The sequence below is a fragment of the Rhododendron vialii genome, chromosome 7a, assembly GCF_030253575.1.
Source record: "Rhododendron vialii isolate Sample 1 chromosome 7a, ASM3025357v1".
NCBI lineage: Eukaryota > Viridiplantae > Streptophyta > Magnoliopsida > Ericales > Ericaceae > Rhododendron > Rhododendron vialii.
Window position 1 is genome coordinate 5,611,104 of NC_080563.1, and position 14,963 is coordinate 5,626,066.

At 39.8% G+C, this 14,963-nt stretch overlaps 1 protein-coding gene and 1 pseudogene across 1 annotated transcript; both read left to right on the plus strand.

The window, feature by feature from the left end:
- Positions 1-267: 267 nt before the first annotated feature.
- LOC131334226 (G-type lectin S-receptor-like serine/threonine-protein kinase LECRK1) lies at positions 268-1,099 on the plus strand. The gene has a single exon (XM_058369152.1). The coding sequence runs from the start codon at positions 502-504 to the stop codon at positions 1,060-1,062; it is 561 nt and encodes a 186-aa protein (XP_058225135.1). The 5' UTR covers positions 268-501; the 3' UTR covers positions 1,063-1,099.
- A 605-nt stretch (positions 1,100-1,704) lies between these two features.
- LOC131332572 (G-type lectin S-receptor-like serine/threonine-protein kinase LECRK4) lies at positions 1,705-4,928 on the plus strand (annotated as a pseudogene).
- The last annotated feature ends 10,035 nt before the right edge of the window (positions 4,929-14,963 follow it).

The window sequence follows — 14,963 nt, forward strand, 5'->3', positions numbered from 1 at the left end:
GAGAGGCCGCCCAAGTTCGTATACTAGTTTTGGAGGAGATAATTAACCGATGTGGGATAAACTTCAACAAAAACCAAGAACAAGAGAGAGAAAATGAATGAATTAAGAAGAAAGAGAAGCTTCAATTCTCATTTCATCTGAATCTTGATTACAACTGAATATCCCCCTTCTCCCTATATACAGACTTAACTCAGTAACCGTCTCCAAATTACAAGGAAAATGAAACTCAAATGAATCCCCATTATTACCAAATTACGCCAACTAGAACTCTGACTGATTCTAACTAACCAACCAACTCACCAGTTAACTGCTACTTACTGAGTCTAATGACTCTTTCTTACATACTACCAATTGGGCTCCCTCCCTTGTCTTTATGTCCAATTTCCACATTCAAACGCATACTACTTTTGTCCAAATTATAAACAACTCCAAAAACAAAATCCATCTTTCATATTTAAACTGCTGATTCTAATTCTTGTGCAAGCACCCCAAACTATACCAATGGCCATTTGCAAAGCAAATCTTCAATATCTCTGCCTCTTTCTTATTTCCATTTCACCAAACTTGGTAAATGCCCGAACAGATAATAGGGTTGCTTTAGGATCATCCCTCCTCGCTTCTGATAACTCTTCTTCGTGGAAATCACCATCAGGTGACTTTGCCTTTGGATTTCGCCTACTTGACAATCAAAATCTCTTCTTGCTTGCCATTTGGTTGGACAAAATACCCGACAAAACCATAGTTTGGTATGCAAATGGAGATAATCCTGCACCAAAAGGATCAAAACTTGAGCTCACCAATGATGGCCAGTTCACATTAAACAACCCACAAGGCCAAGTCATCTGGATAGCCGACTCTGTCGGAAATGGAGTTGCGTATGCTTCTATGCTCGACACAGGCAACTTCATTCTTGCAAATGGGGAGTCTCTTTATCTATGGGAGAGCTTCAAACATCCGTCCGACACCATCTTGCCTAGTCAAGTATTGGAAGCAGGTAAGCACAACGAATCTCACAGACTCGTAAGCTGCACCAAAAAATTTGTAGTCTATTTTAAGCTATAGATTTTCAGAATTTTTGTCTCATGAAAGCCTCAAGATGACTGCATATCAGATTCAAATCTCATTGAGAACTATAGTAAGTTAGCGTCGCTCGAAATTCATTTTTTTTGAATTAAAAGCGTCTCCATGACCTCTTCTCAAACCGATACGCTAACTCTTGCTTTCTTTGGTCCTACTTGTGATGCAACGCCCCTTTTCTTATTTCGTTAGTCTTCCGCGAGTATATCATGCTTCTCTAAAGCAATTCAGGATGTTTACATTTATTAGCACGAATTATTAGCTGCGCTTTATCTGATGTTATTTATCGTAGGTAATGATCGCGCACACAGGACCGATCATTTTACTCTCCCATGTTTTCCGTTGGTCAACAACCAACAAAAGTTCTCTATATATATTTATACTATACTTAGTGAGTCTCTAAAAAGTTAAATATATTCGATTCTAGTCTCGTTAAAATTCAAGTAATTGTACCTTAATCCGTGAATTTTTCCTCATTTCTTGTTAACACGGCCAAATATAAGTGCCTGAGACCAAAAGAACAAACCGATCGAATACCCTTTTTCACACAATGATTTATTCAGGAAAGCAAAAAACATATGATACTAGTGAGAGAAAAATTACTTCTCTAGTTTGTCTCCGCTTCAATAAAGATCCCTGCTTCGTCCATGCACATGCTACTTTCATAACTCTAACTGATTTCACTAATATAGGACTGGATTGCATGTTACTTCTTGCTTTTATGATTGTGTTTATTCTGTGAAAATTCGTCTAACAGGTGCAAAGCTGTACTCGAGACAAACAGATTACAACTACTCGAAAGGAAGGTTCCAGCTTCGGTTCCTTCCCACGGGTGATCTCGTGCTTAACACCATTGCTCTCCCAACAGATTTTGCATACGGTAATTACTATCACAGCAACACTTCTGATGGTCTAAACGGCATGAATTCCGGGTACAAGGTAGTCTTTAACGAGTCAGGCTATCTTTATGTCATTAGAAGGAATGGGAATGAAGTGAACCTCACATTGGGAAATATTGCTTCAACCGGAGATTTCTACCACCGAGCAACACTTGATTTTGATGGGATCTTCACCCAATACGCCCACCCCATGGCTCCAAGGAATGGGACTTGGGTCCAGTCGTGGTTTAGCGTTTGGTACGAGCCCAAAGACATCTGTTCTGATATGACAGGAGATGAAGGAGAGGGGGCTTGTGGGTACAATAGTATTTGCATACTTGACTCGTTCAGAAGGCCCACTTGTGAATGCCTCCCTGGATTCTCCCTTGAGGACCCTAACAACAAGTTAAGTGGCTGCAAACAAAATAAGGTCAGAAAATGCGAGCCAGTTGGTTCAAATCCAGAGGAATTGTTTGAGATTCATGAGCTACCTAATACATTTTGGCCTTTTTCTTCAAACTATGAGAGGTTCCCATTATCAAGTGAAGATGAATGCAGCAGATCTTGCTTCGCTGATTGTAACTGTGTGGTGGCTACAATCAGAGATGGAACTTGTTGGAAGAAGAAATTGCCATTGTCAAAAGGAAGGTTGGAGCGGAAAACCTATGGAAAGGCTCTAGTCAAAGTTCCAAAGTCTGATGATTCTTCCGAATTCCCACTTTCTCCAAATAAAGATGAAGGGAAGAAAGATCAAACTCCGATACTGGTAGTATCGATTCTCTTAGGTGGTTCCATGATAATAAACTTGATATTTGTGGCAGCAATTTCTGTAATAATGTTCTGTTCATGCCAGAAAAAAAAGAAACCAACTCGAGAATCAAGTATATTGGAAACCAATATTAGGTCTTTCACGTATAAGGACCTCAGAGATGCCACAGATGATTTTCGCGAAGAGCTGGGAAGAGGTGCTTTCGGCACTGTATACAAAGGGGTCATTTCTTCTTCAAGTTCAAGAAAAGAAGTAGCAGTCAAGAAGCTAGACAAGTTGATACAAGAAGGGGAAAAAGAATTCACAACGGAGGCAATTGCAATAGCTAAGACCCATCACAAAAACCTAGTCCGACTGCTTGGATTTTGTGAAGGGTCACACAGGCAATTGGTTTACGAGTACATGAGTAATGGCACGTTGGCAAGCTTTGTTTTCGGAATTTCGAAGCCTGACTGGAACAATCGGATCCAAATGGCAGTTGGGATTGCAAGGGGACTTATGTACTTACACGAGGAGTGCAGCACCCAAATCATCCACTGTGATATAAAGCCTCAAAACATTCTGCTTGATGATTCATTCACGACAAGAATTTCAGACTTTGGATTAGCAAAGCTTCTGATGGGAGATAAAACTCGGACACAAATGGCCATTAGAGGGACCAAAGGATATGTTGCCCCGGAATGGTTCAGAAGTAAACATATTATGGCCAGTAGTGGACGTTTATAGCTACGGGGTCAGGTTACTCGAGATCATTTGTTGTAGGAAGAATTTTGAGTTGGAAAGGGAGAATGAAGAGGACACAATTCTGACTGATGTGGTATACGATTACTACAAACATAAAAGGTTGGTGACTCTGGTGGAGAACGATGAAGAGGCGAGAAACGACATGAAAAGGGTGGAGAGGATAGTGATGGTGGCAATTTGGTGCATCCAAGAGGATCCGTCTTTACGGCTGTTTACACCCATTTTTGGCCAAAAAATCAGGAGATCAATTGGTTGGCTAGAAGGTGGCCTTGCATGCTAATCTTAGGCCTTGAGAAGCCTTGTAAATCAGCCACCAGCGGAATTGGGCCAGTGTGAATGCTAAAGGACCAATTAAGTTAGCAAAGGTTTGGAACGTACTAAGGCCCAAAATATCACTTCCATAAAATTAGGCCCAAGGCTGGCCAAGGTCTTAAAGTCGTCCCACTAGGCCTGAGCACTTCATCCAGGCCTAGTCCAGTTCTCAGAAATGGTAAGGCCTTCTAGTAGGTCCAAATTAGTTAAAGCCTGAGTTTTCTTACCAGGCTTGGACTCAAAAGGCTTACAATGGACGAATGCCCATGATTCGCATTGAATTTGGGCCCAAGTAACGGTTGGGCATGCTTCTTAGAGTGTTACATGTGGGCCTCAATTGGCAAGAGTAGGCCTTAAGCTGCTCACAAGCAGCTCAAAAGTCTAGAATGTTCTTGCTGGGCAGGTCTGGACAAGCTGCCTTAAGCTGCTCACAAGCAGCTCAAAGGCCTAGAATGTTCTTGCTGGGCAGGTCTGGACAAGCTGCTCACAAACAGCTCAAAGGCCTTAAGCTACTCACAAGCAGCTCAAAGGCATAGAATGTTCTTGTTTGGCTGACCTCGGTAAGCTACTCACAAACAGCTCAAAGGCCTAGAATGTTCTTGTTTGGCAGACCTCGGTAAGCTGCTTACAAACAGCTCAATGTCTGAGTGGACCCCATCCTTCAGCATGAAGCAAGGCCAAGGACAGGTGGCGTACATGCAGCCCTTAGAGCTGCTGGCAAATGACTCATGCAAACCTAAGCAAGCTGCTCACAAGCAGCTCACCCAGGTCTGGTTGATCCTTTGTTTCCCGATTCTTCTTTCATAAGAAATCAAGCTTAGAAGAATTAAGGGCCCACAAGGGATGCAAGGACCAATAAAATGGTGGGAATTCTTGAAGAAGTCTCGGTCCTCAACTTTTGTGGGCCCAGAGGATGTCCATTCAAGTAGTAACTTGAGTGTTGAAGCAGCTCAAACGGCCTGGATGCTGAAAGAGCCTAAATTCCTTTTCGCTCTTTTGCAAAGTATTATGCAATAAAGAAGGGTTTTTCAGGCCTTTATCATTTCCTTGGAGTAAAAGGCACGTTTTTGTCAAAGAACAACCTCTCATTGGAGCATTTTGAAGCAACTCAAGAGGGCCACATGGCAGCTATGCATTGGAGCATTTGAAGCAGCTTAAGGCCTGAAGCTCCTGCCTATAAATTACAGTTTTGAAGGCCTTGACAATGGTCCACGACCATCAAGCCCACGGTTTACCCAATTTATCTTTTCATTGTCTTTACTTTTCCGTTCAATCTAGCACGGACTAGATTTTTGTAATGCCCCCAAATTTTTGGGAACGTTAAATAGACATTTTCATTTCAAAATAAATGGAGTCTTGCTCAATATTACAACATAACTCTCACAAAGAGTGTTCTTAATCAACAACAGGAGAGGTAAACTAGGGTTCCTATCTACTACTCCGCTTCCTCCTCCAATCTGGCTAGCTTCTCGACTCCAAGGGCCTCCAAGGTGTAGAGTTCACCATGTTCATCTATAAGGTCTGACACATTATACCGGCGTCGCTACCAATATAATATGTCAGGGTCACCAAAGGTAACACCGTGAGCTTACAAAAGCTCAATAGAATATCCAAACCTACTAACCCTTAACTTACAAACAATATATCATAAAATCAACAGAGTACAAGTAGGTTTAACAAAAACGATTAGCGATAGCACATCCATATTCACTAATCAAGTATCATTGGTGTCCATGTCTTTCTGTGTTTCTCTTACGCGACTCATCGTAGACCGTGTCACCATTTTCACTATTCATAACCAAATCAACATTTTCAAAATCTGTTTTTAACACACCCAACCTCGGTTCCGCCGTTCCGGTCTCCCGAGTATCCTCATAATGGTTCCGCCGCACCGGGTTCCCATTGGCACACTTAGCATTGGCTCCTCTCCGCGGATAACCAAGCCACACACCCAACCTCGGTTCCGCCGTTCCGGGTTTCCGAGTATCCTCACAATGGTTCCGCCGCACCGGGTTCCCATTGGCACACAAACCACACACCACACAATGGGCTACCATGTCCGGCCACATTGTAGTTTCCAAAATATTTCACCCTTTCAAAACACTCCTTTTCGTTAACCACACCCTAGGTGTCATGTTTCTAACTTTCTCGATTTCCGTGTCATGTTTTCATGCATAGACTCCGCGATAGGACTTTTTACAAACATAAATCATTCATGGAAATCTTGAAACTAAACTAGCAAGATCATCCAATTCTATATTAATAGTCATGCTCATAACCATCTCAAATATCAACCACGAATACTTCTAATCAAACGATAAAGTCTTGACTTTTGAAAATCGTTCTTTCTTCCCTTTTGGGAAGTTCTAAACAACATATGCTTTTTCGGAAAATAAAGTTGATATGTTTAACATACTCCCCTTCCTTTTCATCTTTTTAGGAAAAACACCTTTCAAGTTTCTTATGCATTTTTCAACATACAAGCATCATACATTTACATTTAGAGCTTAACGGCTAAGAGAACGTTTATGTATACTTAGAGATAGGAGTTAAGATTATCCTACGTTATACATAGAGATAGTGAGTAAGATTAATCTACTTATACTTAGGGAAGTGAGTAGAGAAAATCTACCTTGATCCGAAACTAGTCGGGGCCGAATAAGTTAGTTGGAAGTTTTCTACGGGCGGTGAAACTCGCAAATCTGGACCAAACTTTGGATGGCAGTAACTTAGTCAATATTTAGCCGAATATGATCGTTCTTGGGTCGAAGTTGAAGCTCTCGAAGTGCCCTACAACTTTCATGAAAAAAGTTGATCCTAGAAACTACTTTTGGTAGGAGAAAAATGGTGATAAAGGAAGAGACAGTATGCTGTCTGGAAATAGAAATCCGAGATTTTTACTGAACTTCGGATGCCAATATCTTTGTCATTTCTTCACCGATTGGGGTGGTTCTTGGGTCTAACTTAAAGGTTTCGAAGTGCTCTACAACTTTCCCGAAGGGAGTTGGTTCTAAAAACTACTCTAAGCAGGAGAAAAATGGAGATTTGTGAAGGGCAGTAGGCTGTCTGGAAATGGAAATGGTTTCTAGAGAGAAGTGAGAGCAAAGGAGTGAAGGTGTGAGTTGAATGGCAAACATGGGGTGCTATTTATAGCCAAAACTTGGCCTCCTCCTCTCCCTCCATAGCCGGCCATATCTCTCTCTCTCTCTCTCTCTCCCATGGATTTTGCTCCATTGTCATGTCCAATCAAGCTTGAAAGCATGTCAAGTCTTATCTTGTCCAATCTTTTAGGCTTAATGCTATAAACTAAGGCCATCCACAGTGGTATAATCAAAAAAGGATAACCAAAAGTTGACACATCAGCTTTTGATTATTCACTTAAGAGGTTGTTAAGCTTAACAATGTTAAGCTTCACTATGGTCACTTCTAGTCCATAATCAAAATATGGGGTCCACTACAATTTCATTCTCTCTCCCTCCTGTTTTTCGTCATTCATTTCTCTCAATTTACGTTTTTTATAAGTTAAAATATATCGATTCCCTTTCTTAATTTTGAAAAAAAAAATCGGCGACTTCCTTGCCTCCTATTATGATTTTTTCCTTCTTTTTTTTTTTCGGGAGTGGGTAGTAGAAACAGGAAAGAAGAGTGAAACACCTTAATCCGGCGACGATGGATTGAATTATAGATGATTGAGAGATATGAGTTTCACTTTTGGAGGAAAAGAAAGAGAAATAGTTTGTTGGTGAAGTGAAAAAAATATAGAGTAGCGAAAAAACTTGGCTACATAAAAATTTTATTCTTCAATTTTATTTTTTTAACCAAAAAAAAAAAAGAGTGGGCGAAGAAGGGAAGAAGAAAATACTAGTTGAAACACGTGTGTATACAAATTTTGGAACTAGTTAACTTATGTGGTGTATGATCCACAAATTTTGATTATTGAAAGGTTGTTAGTTTTGGTTATCCAAAGCCCAAAATTTAATTATTTCTAAGGATGTTGCTAAGTTTGATTATACCATTGTGAGTAATCTTTTGCACAACATTGTTAACTTTAAAAACAATTGGCATTTGATTATACCACTGTGGATGGCCTAACTAGGATCTTATGCCTTCTAGGGTAAATCTAGGTAATCATGGCAAGTCTCACAAGTCTAAGGTAGGGTTTGATTAGGCTAAGGTATAGCCTTCCATGTATGGTCAATTCTAGTCTAGGTTTGTAGTCAAAATCTGGGGTAATAAGAGCTAGGTCTAGGATGATAAAAGGCTAGGATTCTATACTAGAAAATTGACTATAAATGGGTTGGCATGTAGTAAATAGGCTTAGGGCTATTAAGGTTGCTTGTGTAAGTGTCCAAAACACAATCACACACTCCACCTCCCTCTCCCATTCGAGCTCTCTCCCCTCTCTCCTCTCTCGGCCTCTCTCTCTCTCTCTCTTGTACCAAGTATATATATATCTACATATATACATCTAAGCAAAATCTAGGAAAGTAAGTCTAGGATTATTAGGTTTAAGGCTAGAACATAGGTGTGCATGCATGGCAAAGCTAGCCTTGCTTCCAAAGGAAGCAAAATGATGAGATTCCATGTATGACTTGTCTTGTCATGCTATTATCCAATGGACCATAGTTTTCCTAGCTTCTATTATCCAATAGATATATACATGGGTTCAAAAGGTTTAACTAGGTTTCTAGGAAAATTCATAAGGCCCACCAGGTTTAACTAGGGTTGGAAGAAGTTCATAAGGCTAAAAGATGGTCTAAAAAGCCCAATTAGGGTTAGGGTATTGTAACTAGGTGAATCGGTGGTTCGGTTCCTCCAACTAATCGGTTGAAAATTAATTCTACTCGCCAAGTAGGATTTCTAGCCAAGAAATATGATTTAAAGATTTTATCTAACTCGTTAGGAAAATATATAAGTGCTTTTATAAGCATATTTGTCTTTAGAAAAATGACTAGATTGCTCGGCGTGAAAGATATAATTTTATAAGTCTCAAATCTAATTATGACCGATTATAAAAATTTAAAAAAAAAATTAGTAGCAAATCCAAGTAATTAAAATAAAATTTAAATATTTAACAAAATTTTTATTTACCAAAAATCAGGGTCGTTACAATTTTATTTCCTTTCACTTCCTTGTACCCAAACTTTGTTAAACTGATTAATAAAGTTTGTTTTCATTCCTTCATTACCTTTCAGTCCTTTCATTTTCTTTTATCCATTTTCTAACAACGGTTAGGAAATATTTAAGTCATTATCCAGCAAAGGCAAACAACGAACCATTACGAGGCCTTACCCTTTGGGCCTAGCACCATCGTTTGAAAGAAGTCAGATTTTTGAGGCACGAAGGCCTTGAAAACAACTTGGACAGCAGACCTGTCCTAGCACGTCCACACATTCCAAGCCAATTCGGTTTTTTGCACATTTTTGTGAGAAACAACGGCCCACCATGAAGACGGTTCTACAAATTAATGCTCGAAGGAGTCATTGAAGTTTCAGTGCCCCCATCTCCTTATCCCTTCAGCTCAATTTGTTGAATCTACAATTTATGTGAGAATACAATCGTCCGTAGCTATGTTACCCAGAAAGTGGGTTATGAGGATCGAAGAACGGAACAGGAACGCGCCTCATGTCCTGAATTAAGCATGATAAGGCTTTTGTAGAGCAAAAAATTAGAATGTCATTGTTGTAAGCTGTAAAACATCCTTTAATACCAGAATATAGTTTTTCAGATTAGTGGCACCAAGACAATGCACATCATCAACCAGTACTTTCAAATGCTAGGCATGTCAGAAACAAAAAGTACTTTTGTTACTAGGACCATCAGCAAATCATATAACAAGTGGCACCATGATGGTAATTCGTTTTGAATTTCAATATGGACCATTATACTGTATGGCATTACTATTTTTACAAAAGGGTGAAAAATGCTATACACCCCAAAAATATTTGACAACTGAGTGTGGAGGCTCACGAAAATTCCATAATGCATTTGACTTTCTGGTTTGGGTGGTTGCGGAGGGTGGTGATAAGTGGTGGAGAACCAGAGATGTGTTTTAGGATGCGAACTAGAACTAGAACAACCAAACAAAGTATGGAAAATGTTGGGCAGTTAGGCTCAGAAATACCAGCCAGGTGAAAATCTCTCCATGTTAACCTAGTATGACCTCATCAAAGAAAGGAAAATCAGTTCTCGGAAAGGAACATCCACATGATACAATACCGTGTTATTACATTTTTTTAAATAATAGTACTTATTATGATACAGTACCGTATTATTACTCATTAGTACCAGATTTTCTCCCCAAGAATTGAGTTTAAAAGGTGGGTTAAGTCTATTCATGACCAGGTAGCATCAGAAGTGACTCAAGTGCCACTCAGGCGATATGCAATAATAGACTAACACTAAAAACTCATTCCCTGTCAAACACTCGATGATTCATCTTTTTGCCTAGAAAGAACGAATCATGCAGGCAACCGTAAGAAGGAAAGACAAGACGTAAAGAAGTAGTCGATGTAATTTCATTCATTCACTTCCTCATAACTAACAGTTCAATCATCACAAGAAAGAAGACCAAAGTAGACGATTTTATTCATCCACATTCCACACAAAGAATGTTCAATCTTCTAACATGGTACAATCTCCTGCAATATTTCTTGAGTCAATGAATCACGTAGAATGTTCTCGGACAACACATGAAAACAAAATGGTACTTTTACCAGTTAGGAAGATACTAAGCCAAGGAGAGCACTGGCGATTCCGCTAAAGAAACAAAATCAGCCAATACGACTGTGTTAACAGCCGCCACTTGATCATCTGAAAATGGATTCATCTAATTAGAAAAAAGATATGTCAAATCTACATCAAAAAAAAGATCCTATAAAGAACTGGAAGTGTTCAAATCTGTATCAAAAACATCAAAAGAACAAATGAGGCCTCTGGAACAAATTGAGTGCATGAAATGGGTATTATCTTCTAAAGAATTATCGCAAGAAAAAGATCAATAATAAGGAAATCAAAACTTAAGGAGTTACCGATTCAAAGATAACTACAGCAATTTGTAATAACAGTTGTTTCCATAGAGGAGAATTTTGAAGCCTTTGCCACAGGGACACTTGATGTGTATGATTAACACCTTCCCACTTGTCTCCACACTCACAGCTTCTTCACTTTCGGTCTCGGGCTCCTGATCCTGCACCAAGAAAATTACTCAAATTAAACTAACCAATAAAGAAACCAAATACCCAATACTTGGATAGAATAATCTCCACAAATAGGCCTTGAAGATTCGCATTCCACAAATTGCAAATGTGTAATGGTATCGGGAAACGTAACGGTATTTGTGATACACCATGTATTCATGTATGAGTCGATGCATAAACAAATAGCCGATACGAAGGGATATACATTTTAAACCCTGATGTCTATCAATACATCACTCATCAACCCAGTCTATAACCCTATATACCCAACAAATGTAGAGGCTAGTTTCAATCTTGATATAACTTGGGTCCTACTAAAACTCAATTGGTGCGGTGCATACACTTTGGTTTTTGTTATTTTTTTGTGTTCTAATTCAAGAAATGTATCAGATCAAATTGAATCTTAGTACTATTTGAGAAGGGAAAGCAAAATACTGTCAAGAAGATAAGACCTTGGGAGCGCCATTCTTGTCATCTAATTCAGAGCCACCGTCTTCTTCTCCTTCTTCCCCTTCACGCATGACTTCATCCAACCACTGCCTCATCTCTCTCATCCCATCCTTCATTCTCTTCATCCTCTGCAAATCCCCTAAAATTAAAAAAAAAACAACAACAAATCGTAAAATTAATCTCGCATCAAGCCCAAAGTCCAAAGAACCGACCTTTGATTTGGGACCCTGTCGATTAACCGAGTCGGGTGGCGTAACCGCAGCGTGATAGGCCTCAGGACTCGGGTCAGAGAACGACCGGCGAAAAACAGCTGGGACAACCGGCAGAGTGACCGAAGCAGAGGAGCCGGCCTTGGCCGGCGACGGCGTTCCGGGAGAACTGACGGGGTCCGAGACACAGCGGCGGAGAGTGGGGGCGGGCTGCAGGGTCGGGTTGGAATCGGGGGTTGCCCAAGTGAAGGGAGATGTGATTGGGAGAGGAATTTTGGTGAATCCATCGAGGGTTTTGCTGGCGAAGAGGTATTGCTTCTGCGTGTTAGTCCCCAACAGGAGGAGGGGTTGGGTTCTTGGAGAGAGGGTGTTGAAGAGGGGGAGCGTCTCTTCATGGAGCCGCCGCACGCGGTGCAGTTGTCGAGGCAGCGGGTAGCGGTGGCGGAGTCGAAGGCTTCGGCGGATTTGGGTTCTTGGAAGTGTGTTTTTTCCATCTCTGAATTTCTCTCCTGTGAAAGTTTCTCTGTTCTTGAATGTGGAAAGGGAAAGTGTAAGCAAGAAGTTGGACAAGTTGAGGGCTATTGGCATTGGCGGGGTTTTCAAGTATGTAACTGCCGTAACGGTATCGGTGTCACGTGAAAATGCTACTGTACTTTGAGAATGGGAGAATCTGGTCGTCACCCAAGCTAGACGCTGCCAAGCGGCATTCCTGCAAAGTAGTGTCAAGCAGTTGATTCGACTGTTCATCTCGGCACAAACGGATTAGATTGAATTTTAACGCATACAAATCTGAGCCGTCGATTGCCAAAATGAACGACTGAATCGACCACTCTGCACCGACTTTGCTAGTTGAATCCCCATTCCCAGCTATGTCTTTTTCATAATCAGACTTGTTTATGTTTTAAATTTTGATTTTTCAATTTAACCTCAATCAATAAGAAATATTGTAAGTATATGACCAAATAATACTCGTCTCCACTGAAAACTTTAGTTCAAGAGACGAGTGTTTTGACCGCTTGGGATCTTCACCCACTTTGTTAGATGTTTTTCTTTCTCCTCCTCTTTTCTCTTGTAATTTGCTTTAAAAAAAAAAAAAAAAAAAAAGATAATTGTTTTGGCAAACATACTTTAAAATTTATGTTTTTAAAAATGACTCAGATGATTAAAGTGACATATAGGATGTGAGGCTCACATAAGGTGGTCGTGTTCAGTGTTCACCCACTTTTCAAGTATGGAAACATAATTACACTCCAACGAGCTTTTGGCTCATAATTAACCATTCTCTAACTTCCATAAAACAACCAACCTATTTGAGTTTGAGTTTATGTATAATTTTTTTGATCGGCGAGTTTTTGTGTAATTTGAAATGTTTAACATTTTGTGATTAGGTTTTAAAACCGAATTTTAACAAATTGTAAAGCCACTTGGAATTTTACAGTACCATATTATTTTCCTTTTCTTTCTTTCTTTTGTTTTGTTTTGTCCAAGGAAATCAAACAGCTATGAAAGGAAGAAATTAACAAGAATAAGACCAACCAAACAAAGTACGGAAGATGTTTGGGAAGTTAGGCTTCCAAATTTAACCTACCATCTCCTCATCAAGAAAGAAATATCAGTCCCAGAAAAGGAAAATCCTCATGACACAATACGTACCATGTTATTAGTACCAGATTTTCTCCACAAAATTGAGTAAAAAAGTTCGGTTAGGTTTAATCATGACCAGGTAGAATCAGAGTTGACTCAAGTATATTAGCCCACTCAGGCGATAGGCGATAATACACCACAAAATTCTTCCGCGGGTGTTGACACACCATGATTCATCTTTTTGCCTAGAAAGAACGAAATATGCAGGTCACTGTGAGAAGGAAAAACTAGATGTAAAGAAGTACCCGATATGGTATCATAATGCACTTCCTCATAACTAACAGTTCAATCATCACAAGAAGGAAGACCAAAGTAGACGATTTTATTCATCCACATTCCACACAAAGAATATTTCAATCTTCTAACATGATACAATCTCCCTTCAATCTTTCCGAGTCGATCAAGCACGTAGAATGCTCTTGGACAATACAGGAAAACAAAATGGTACTTTTACCAGTTGGGAAAATCCTAAACCAATATTGAGGGCACCGGCAGTTCCGCTAAAGAAACAATCAGCAAATATGACTCTGTAAAGAGCCACTACTTCATCTGAAAAAGGATTCATCAAATTAGAAAAAAGGATATATCAGAGGACTAGAAGTGGGTATTTCAAATCTAGCATCAAAAAGAACAAGTGAAGCCCAAGAACAAATTGAGTGTACGAAATGGGTATTATCCTCTAAATAACTATCGCGAAAAAAAGATCACGAATACGGAAATCAAAACTAAGGACGTACCTATTCAAGCTAAGAACTACACCAGTTTGTAGTAACAGTTGTTTCCATAGAGAAGAATTCGGAAGCCTTTGCCACAGGGACACTTGATGTGTATTTTTTTTTTTTGATCCTGACACTTGATGTGTATGATCAACACCTTCCCACTAGTCTCCGCACTCACAGCTTCTTCACTTTCAGTCTCGGGCTCGTGATCCTGCACCAAGAAAATTACTCAAATTAAACTAACCAATAAAGAAACCAAATACCCAATACTTGGACGAAATAATCTCAACAAATAGGCCGAGAACATTCCCATTCCACAAGTTGCAAATACGTATGTCTATTAGGGTATTAAATCGCTGTATCGGGAAACATAATAATGGTATCGATGATATGGCCATATATCGATAAATGCATCGATCTTTAACAACCAAGTCTATATGCCCAACAAATGTAGAGGCTAGTTGCAATCTTGATACAACTTGGGTCCTACTCAAACTCAATTGATGTACACACCTGAGTTTCTGAATTGGTTTTCTTTCTCTCTTTTTTGGTGTTTAACTCAAGAAATGTATTAAAGCAAATTGAGTACTACTAGTCTGAGTACTATTCGAGAGAAGGGAAAGCAAATACTGCCAAGAAAGTAAGACCTTAGGAGCGCCATTCTTGTCATCTAGTAATTCAGAGCCACCGTCTTCTTCTACTTCTTCTTCCTCCCCTTCGCGCATGACTTCATCCAGCCACTGCCTCATCTCTCTCATCCCATCCTTCATTATCTGCAAATCCCCTCAAATGAAAAAACAAAAACAAAAACAAATTATAAAATTGAGAGAGAGAGAGAGAGAGAGAGAGAGAGAGAGAGAGGGAAAAATAATTGATCTCACATCAAACTCAAAGTCCAAAGAACCGACCTTTATTTCGGGCTGCGTCATTGCCGCCTGAGAGGCCTTGGGACTCGGGTCGGA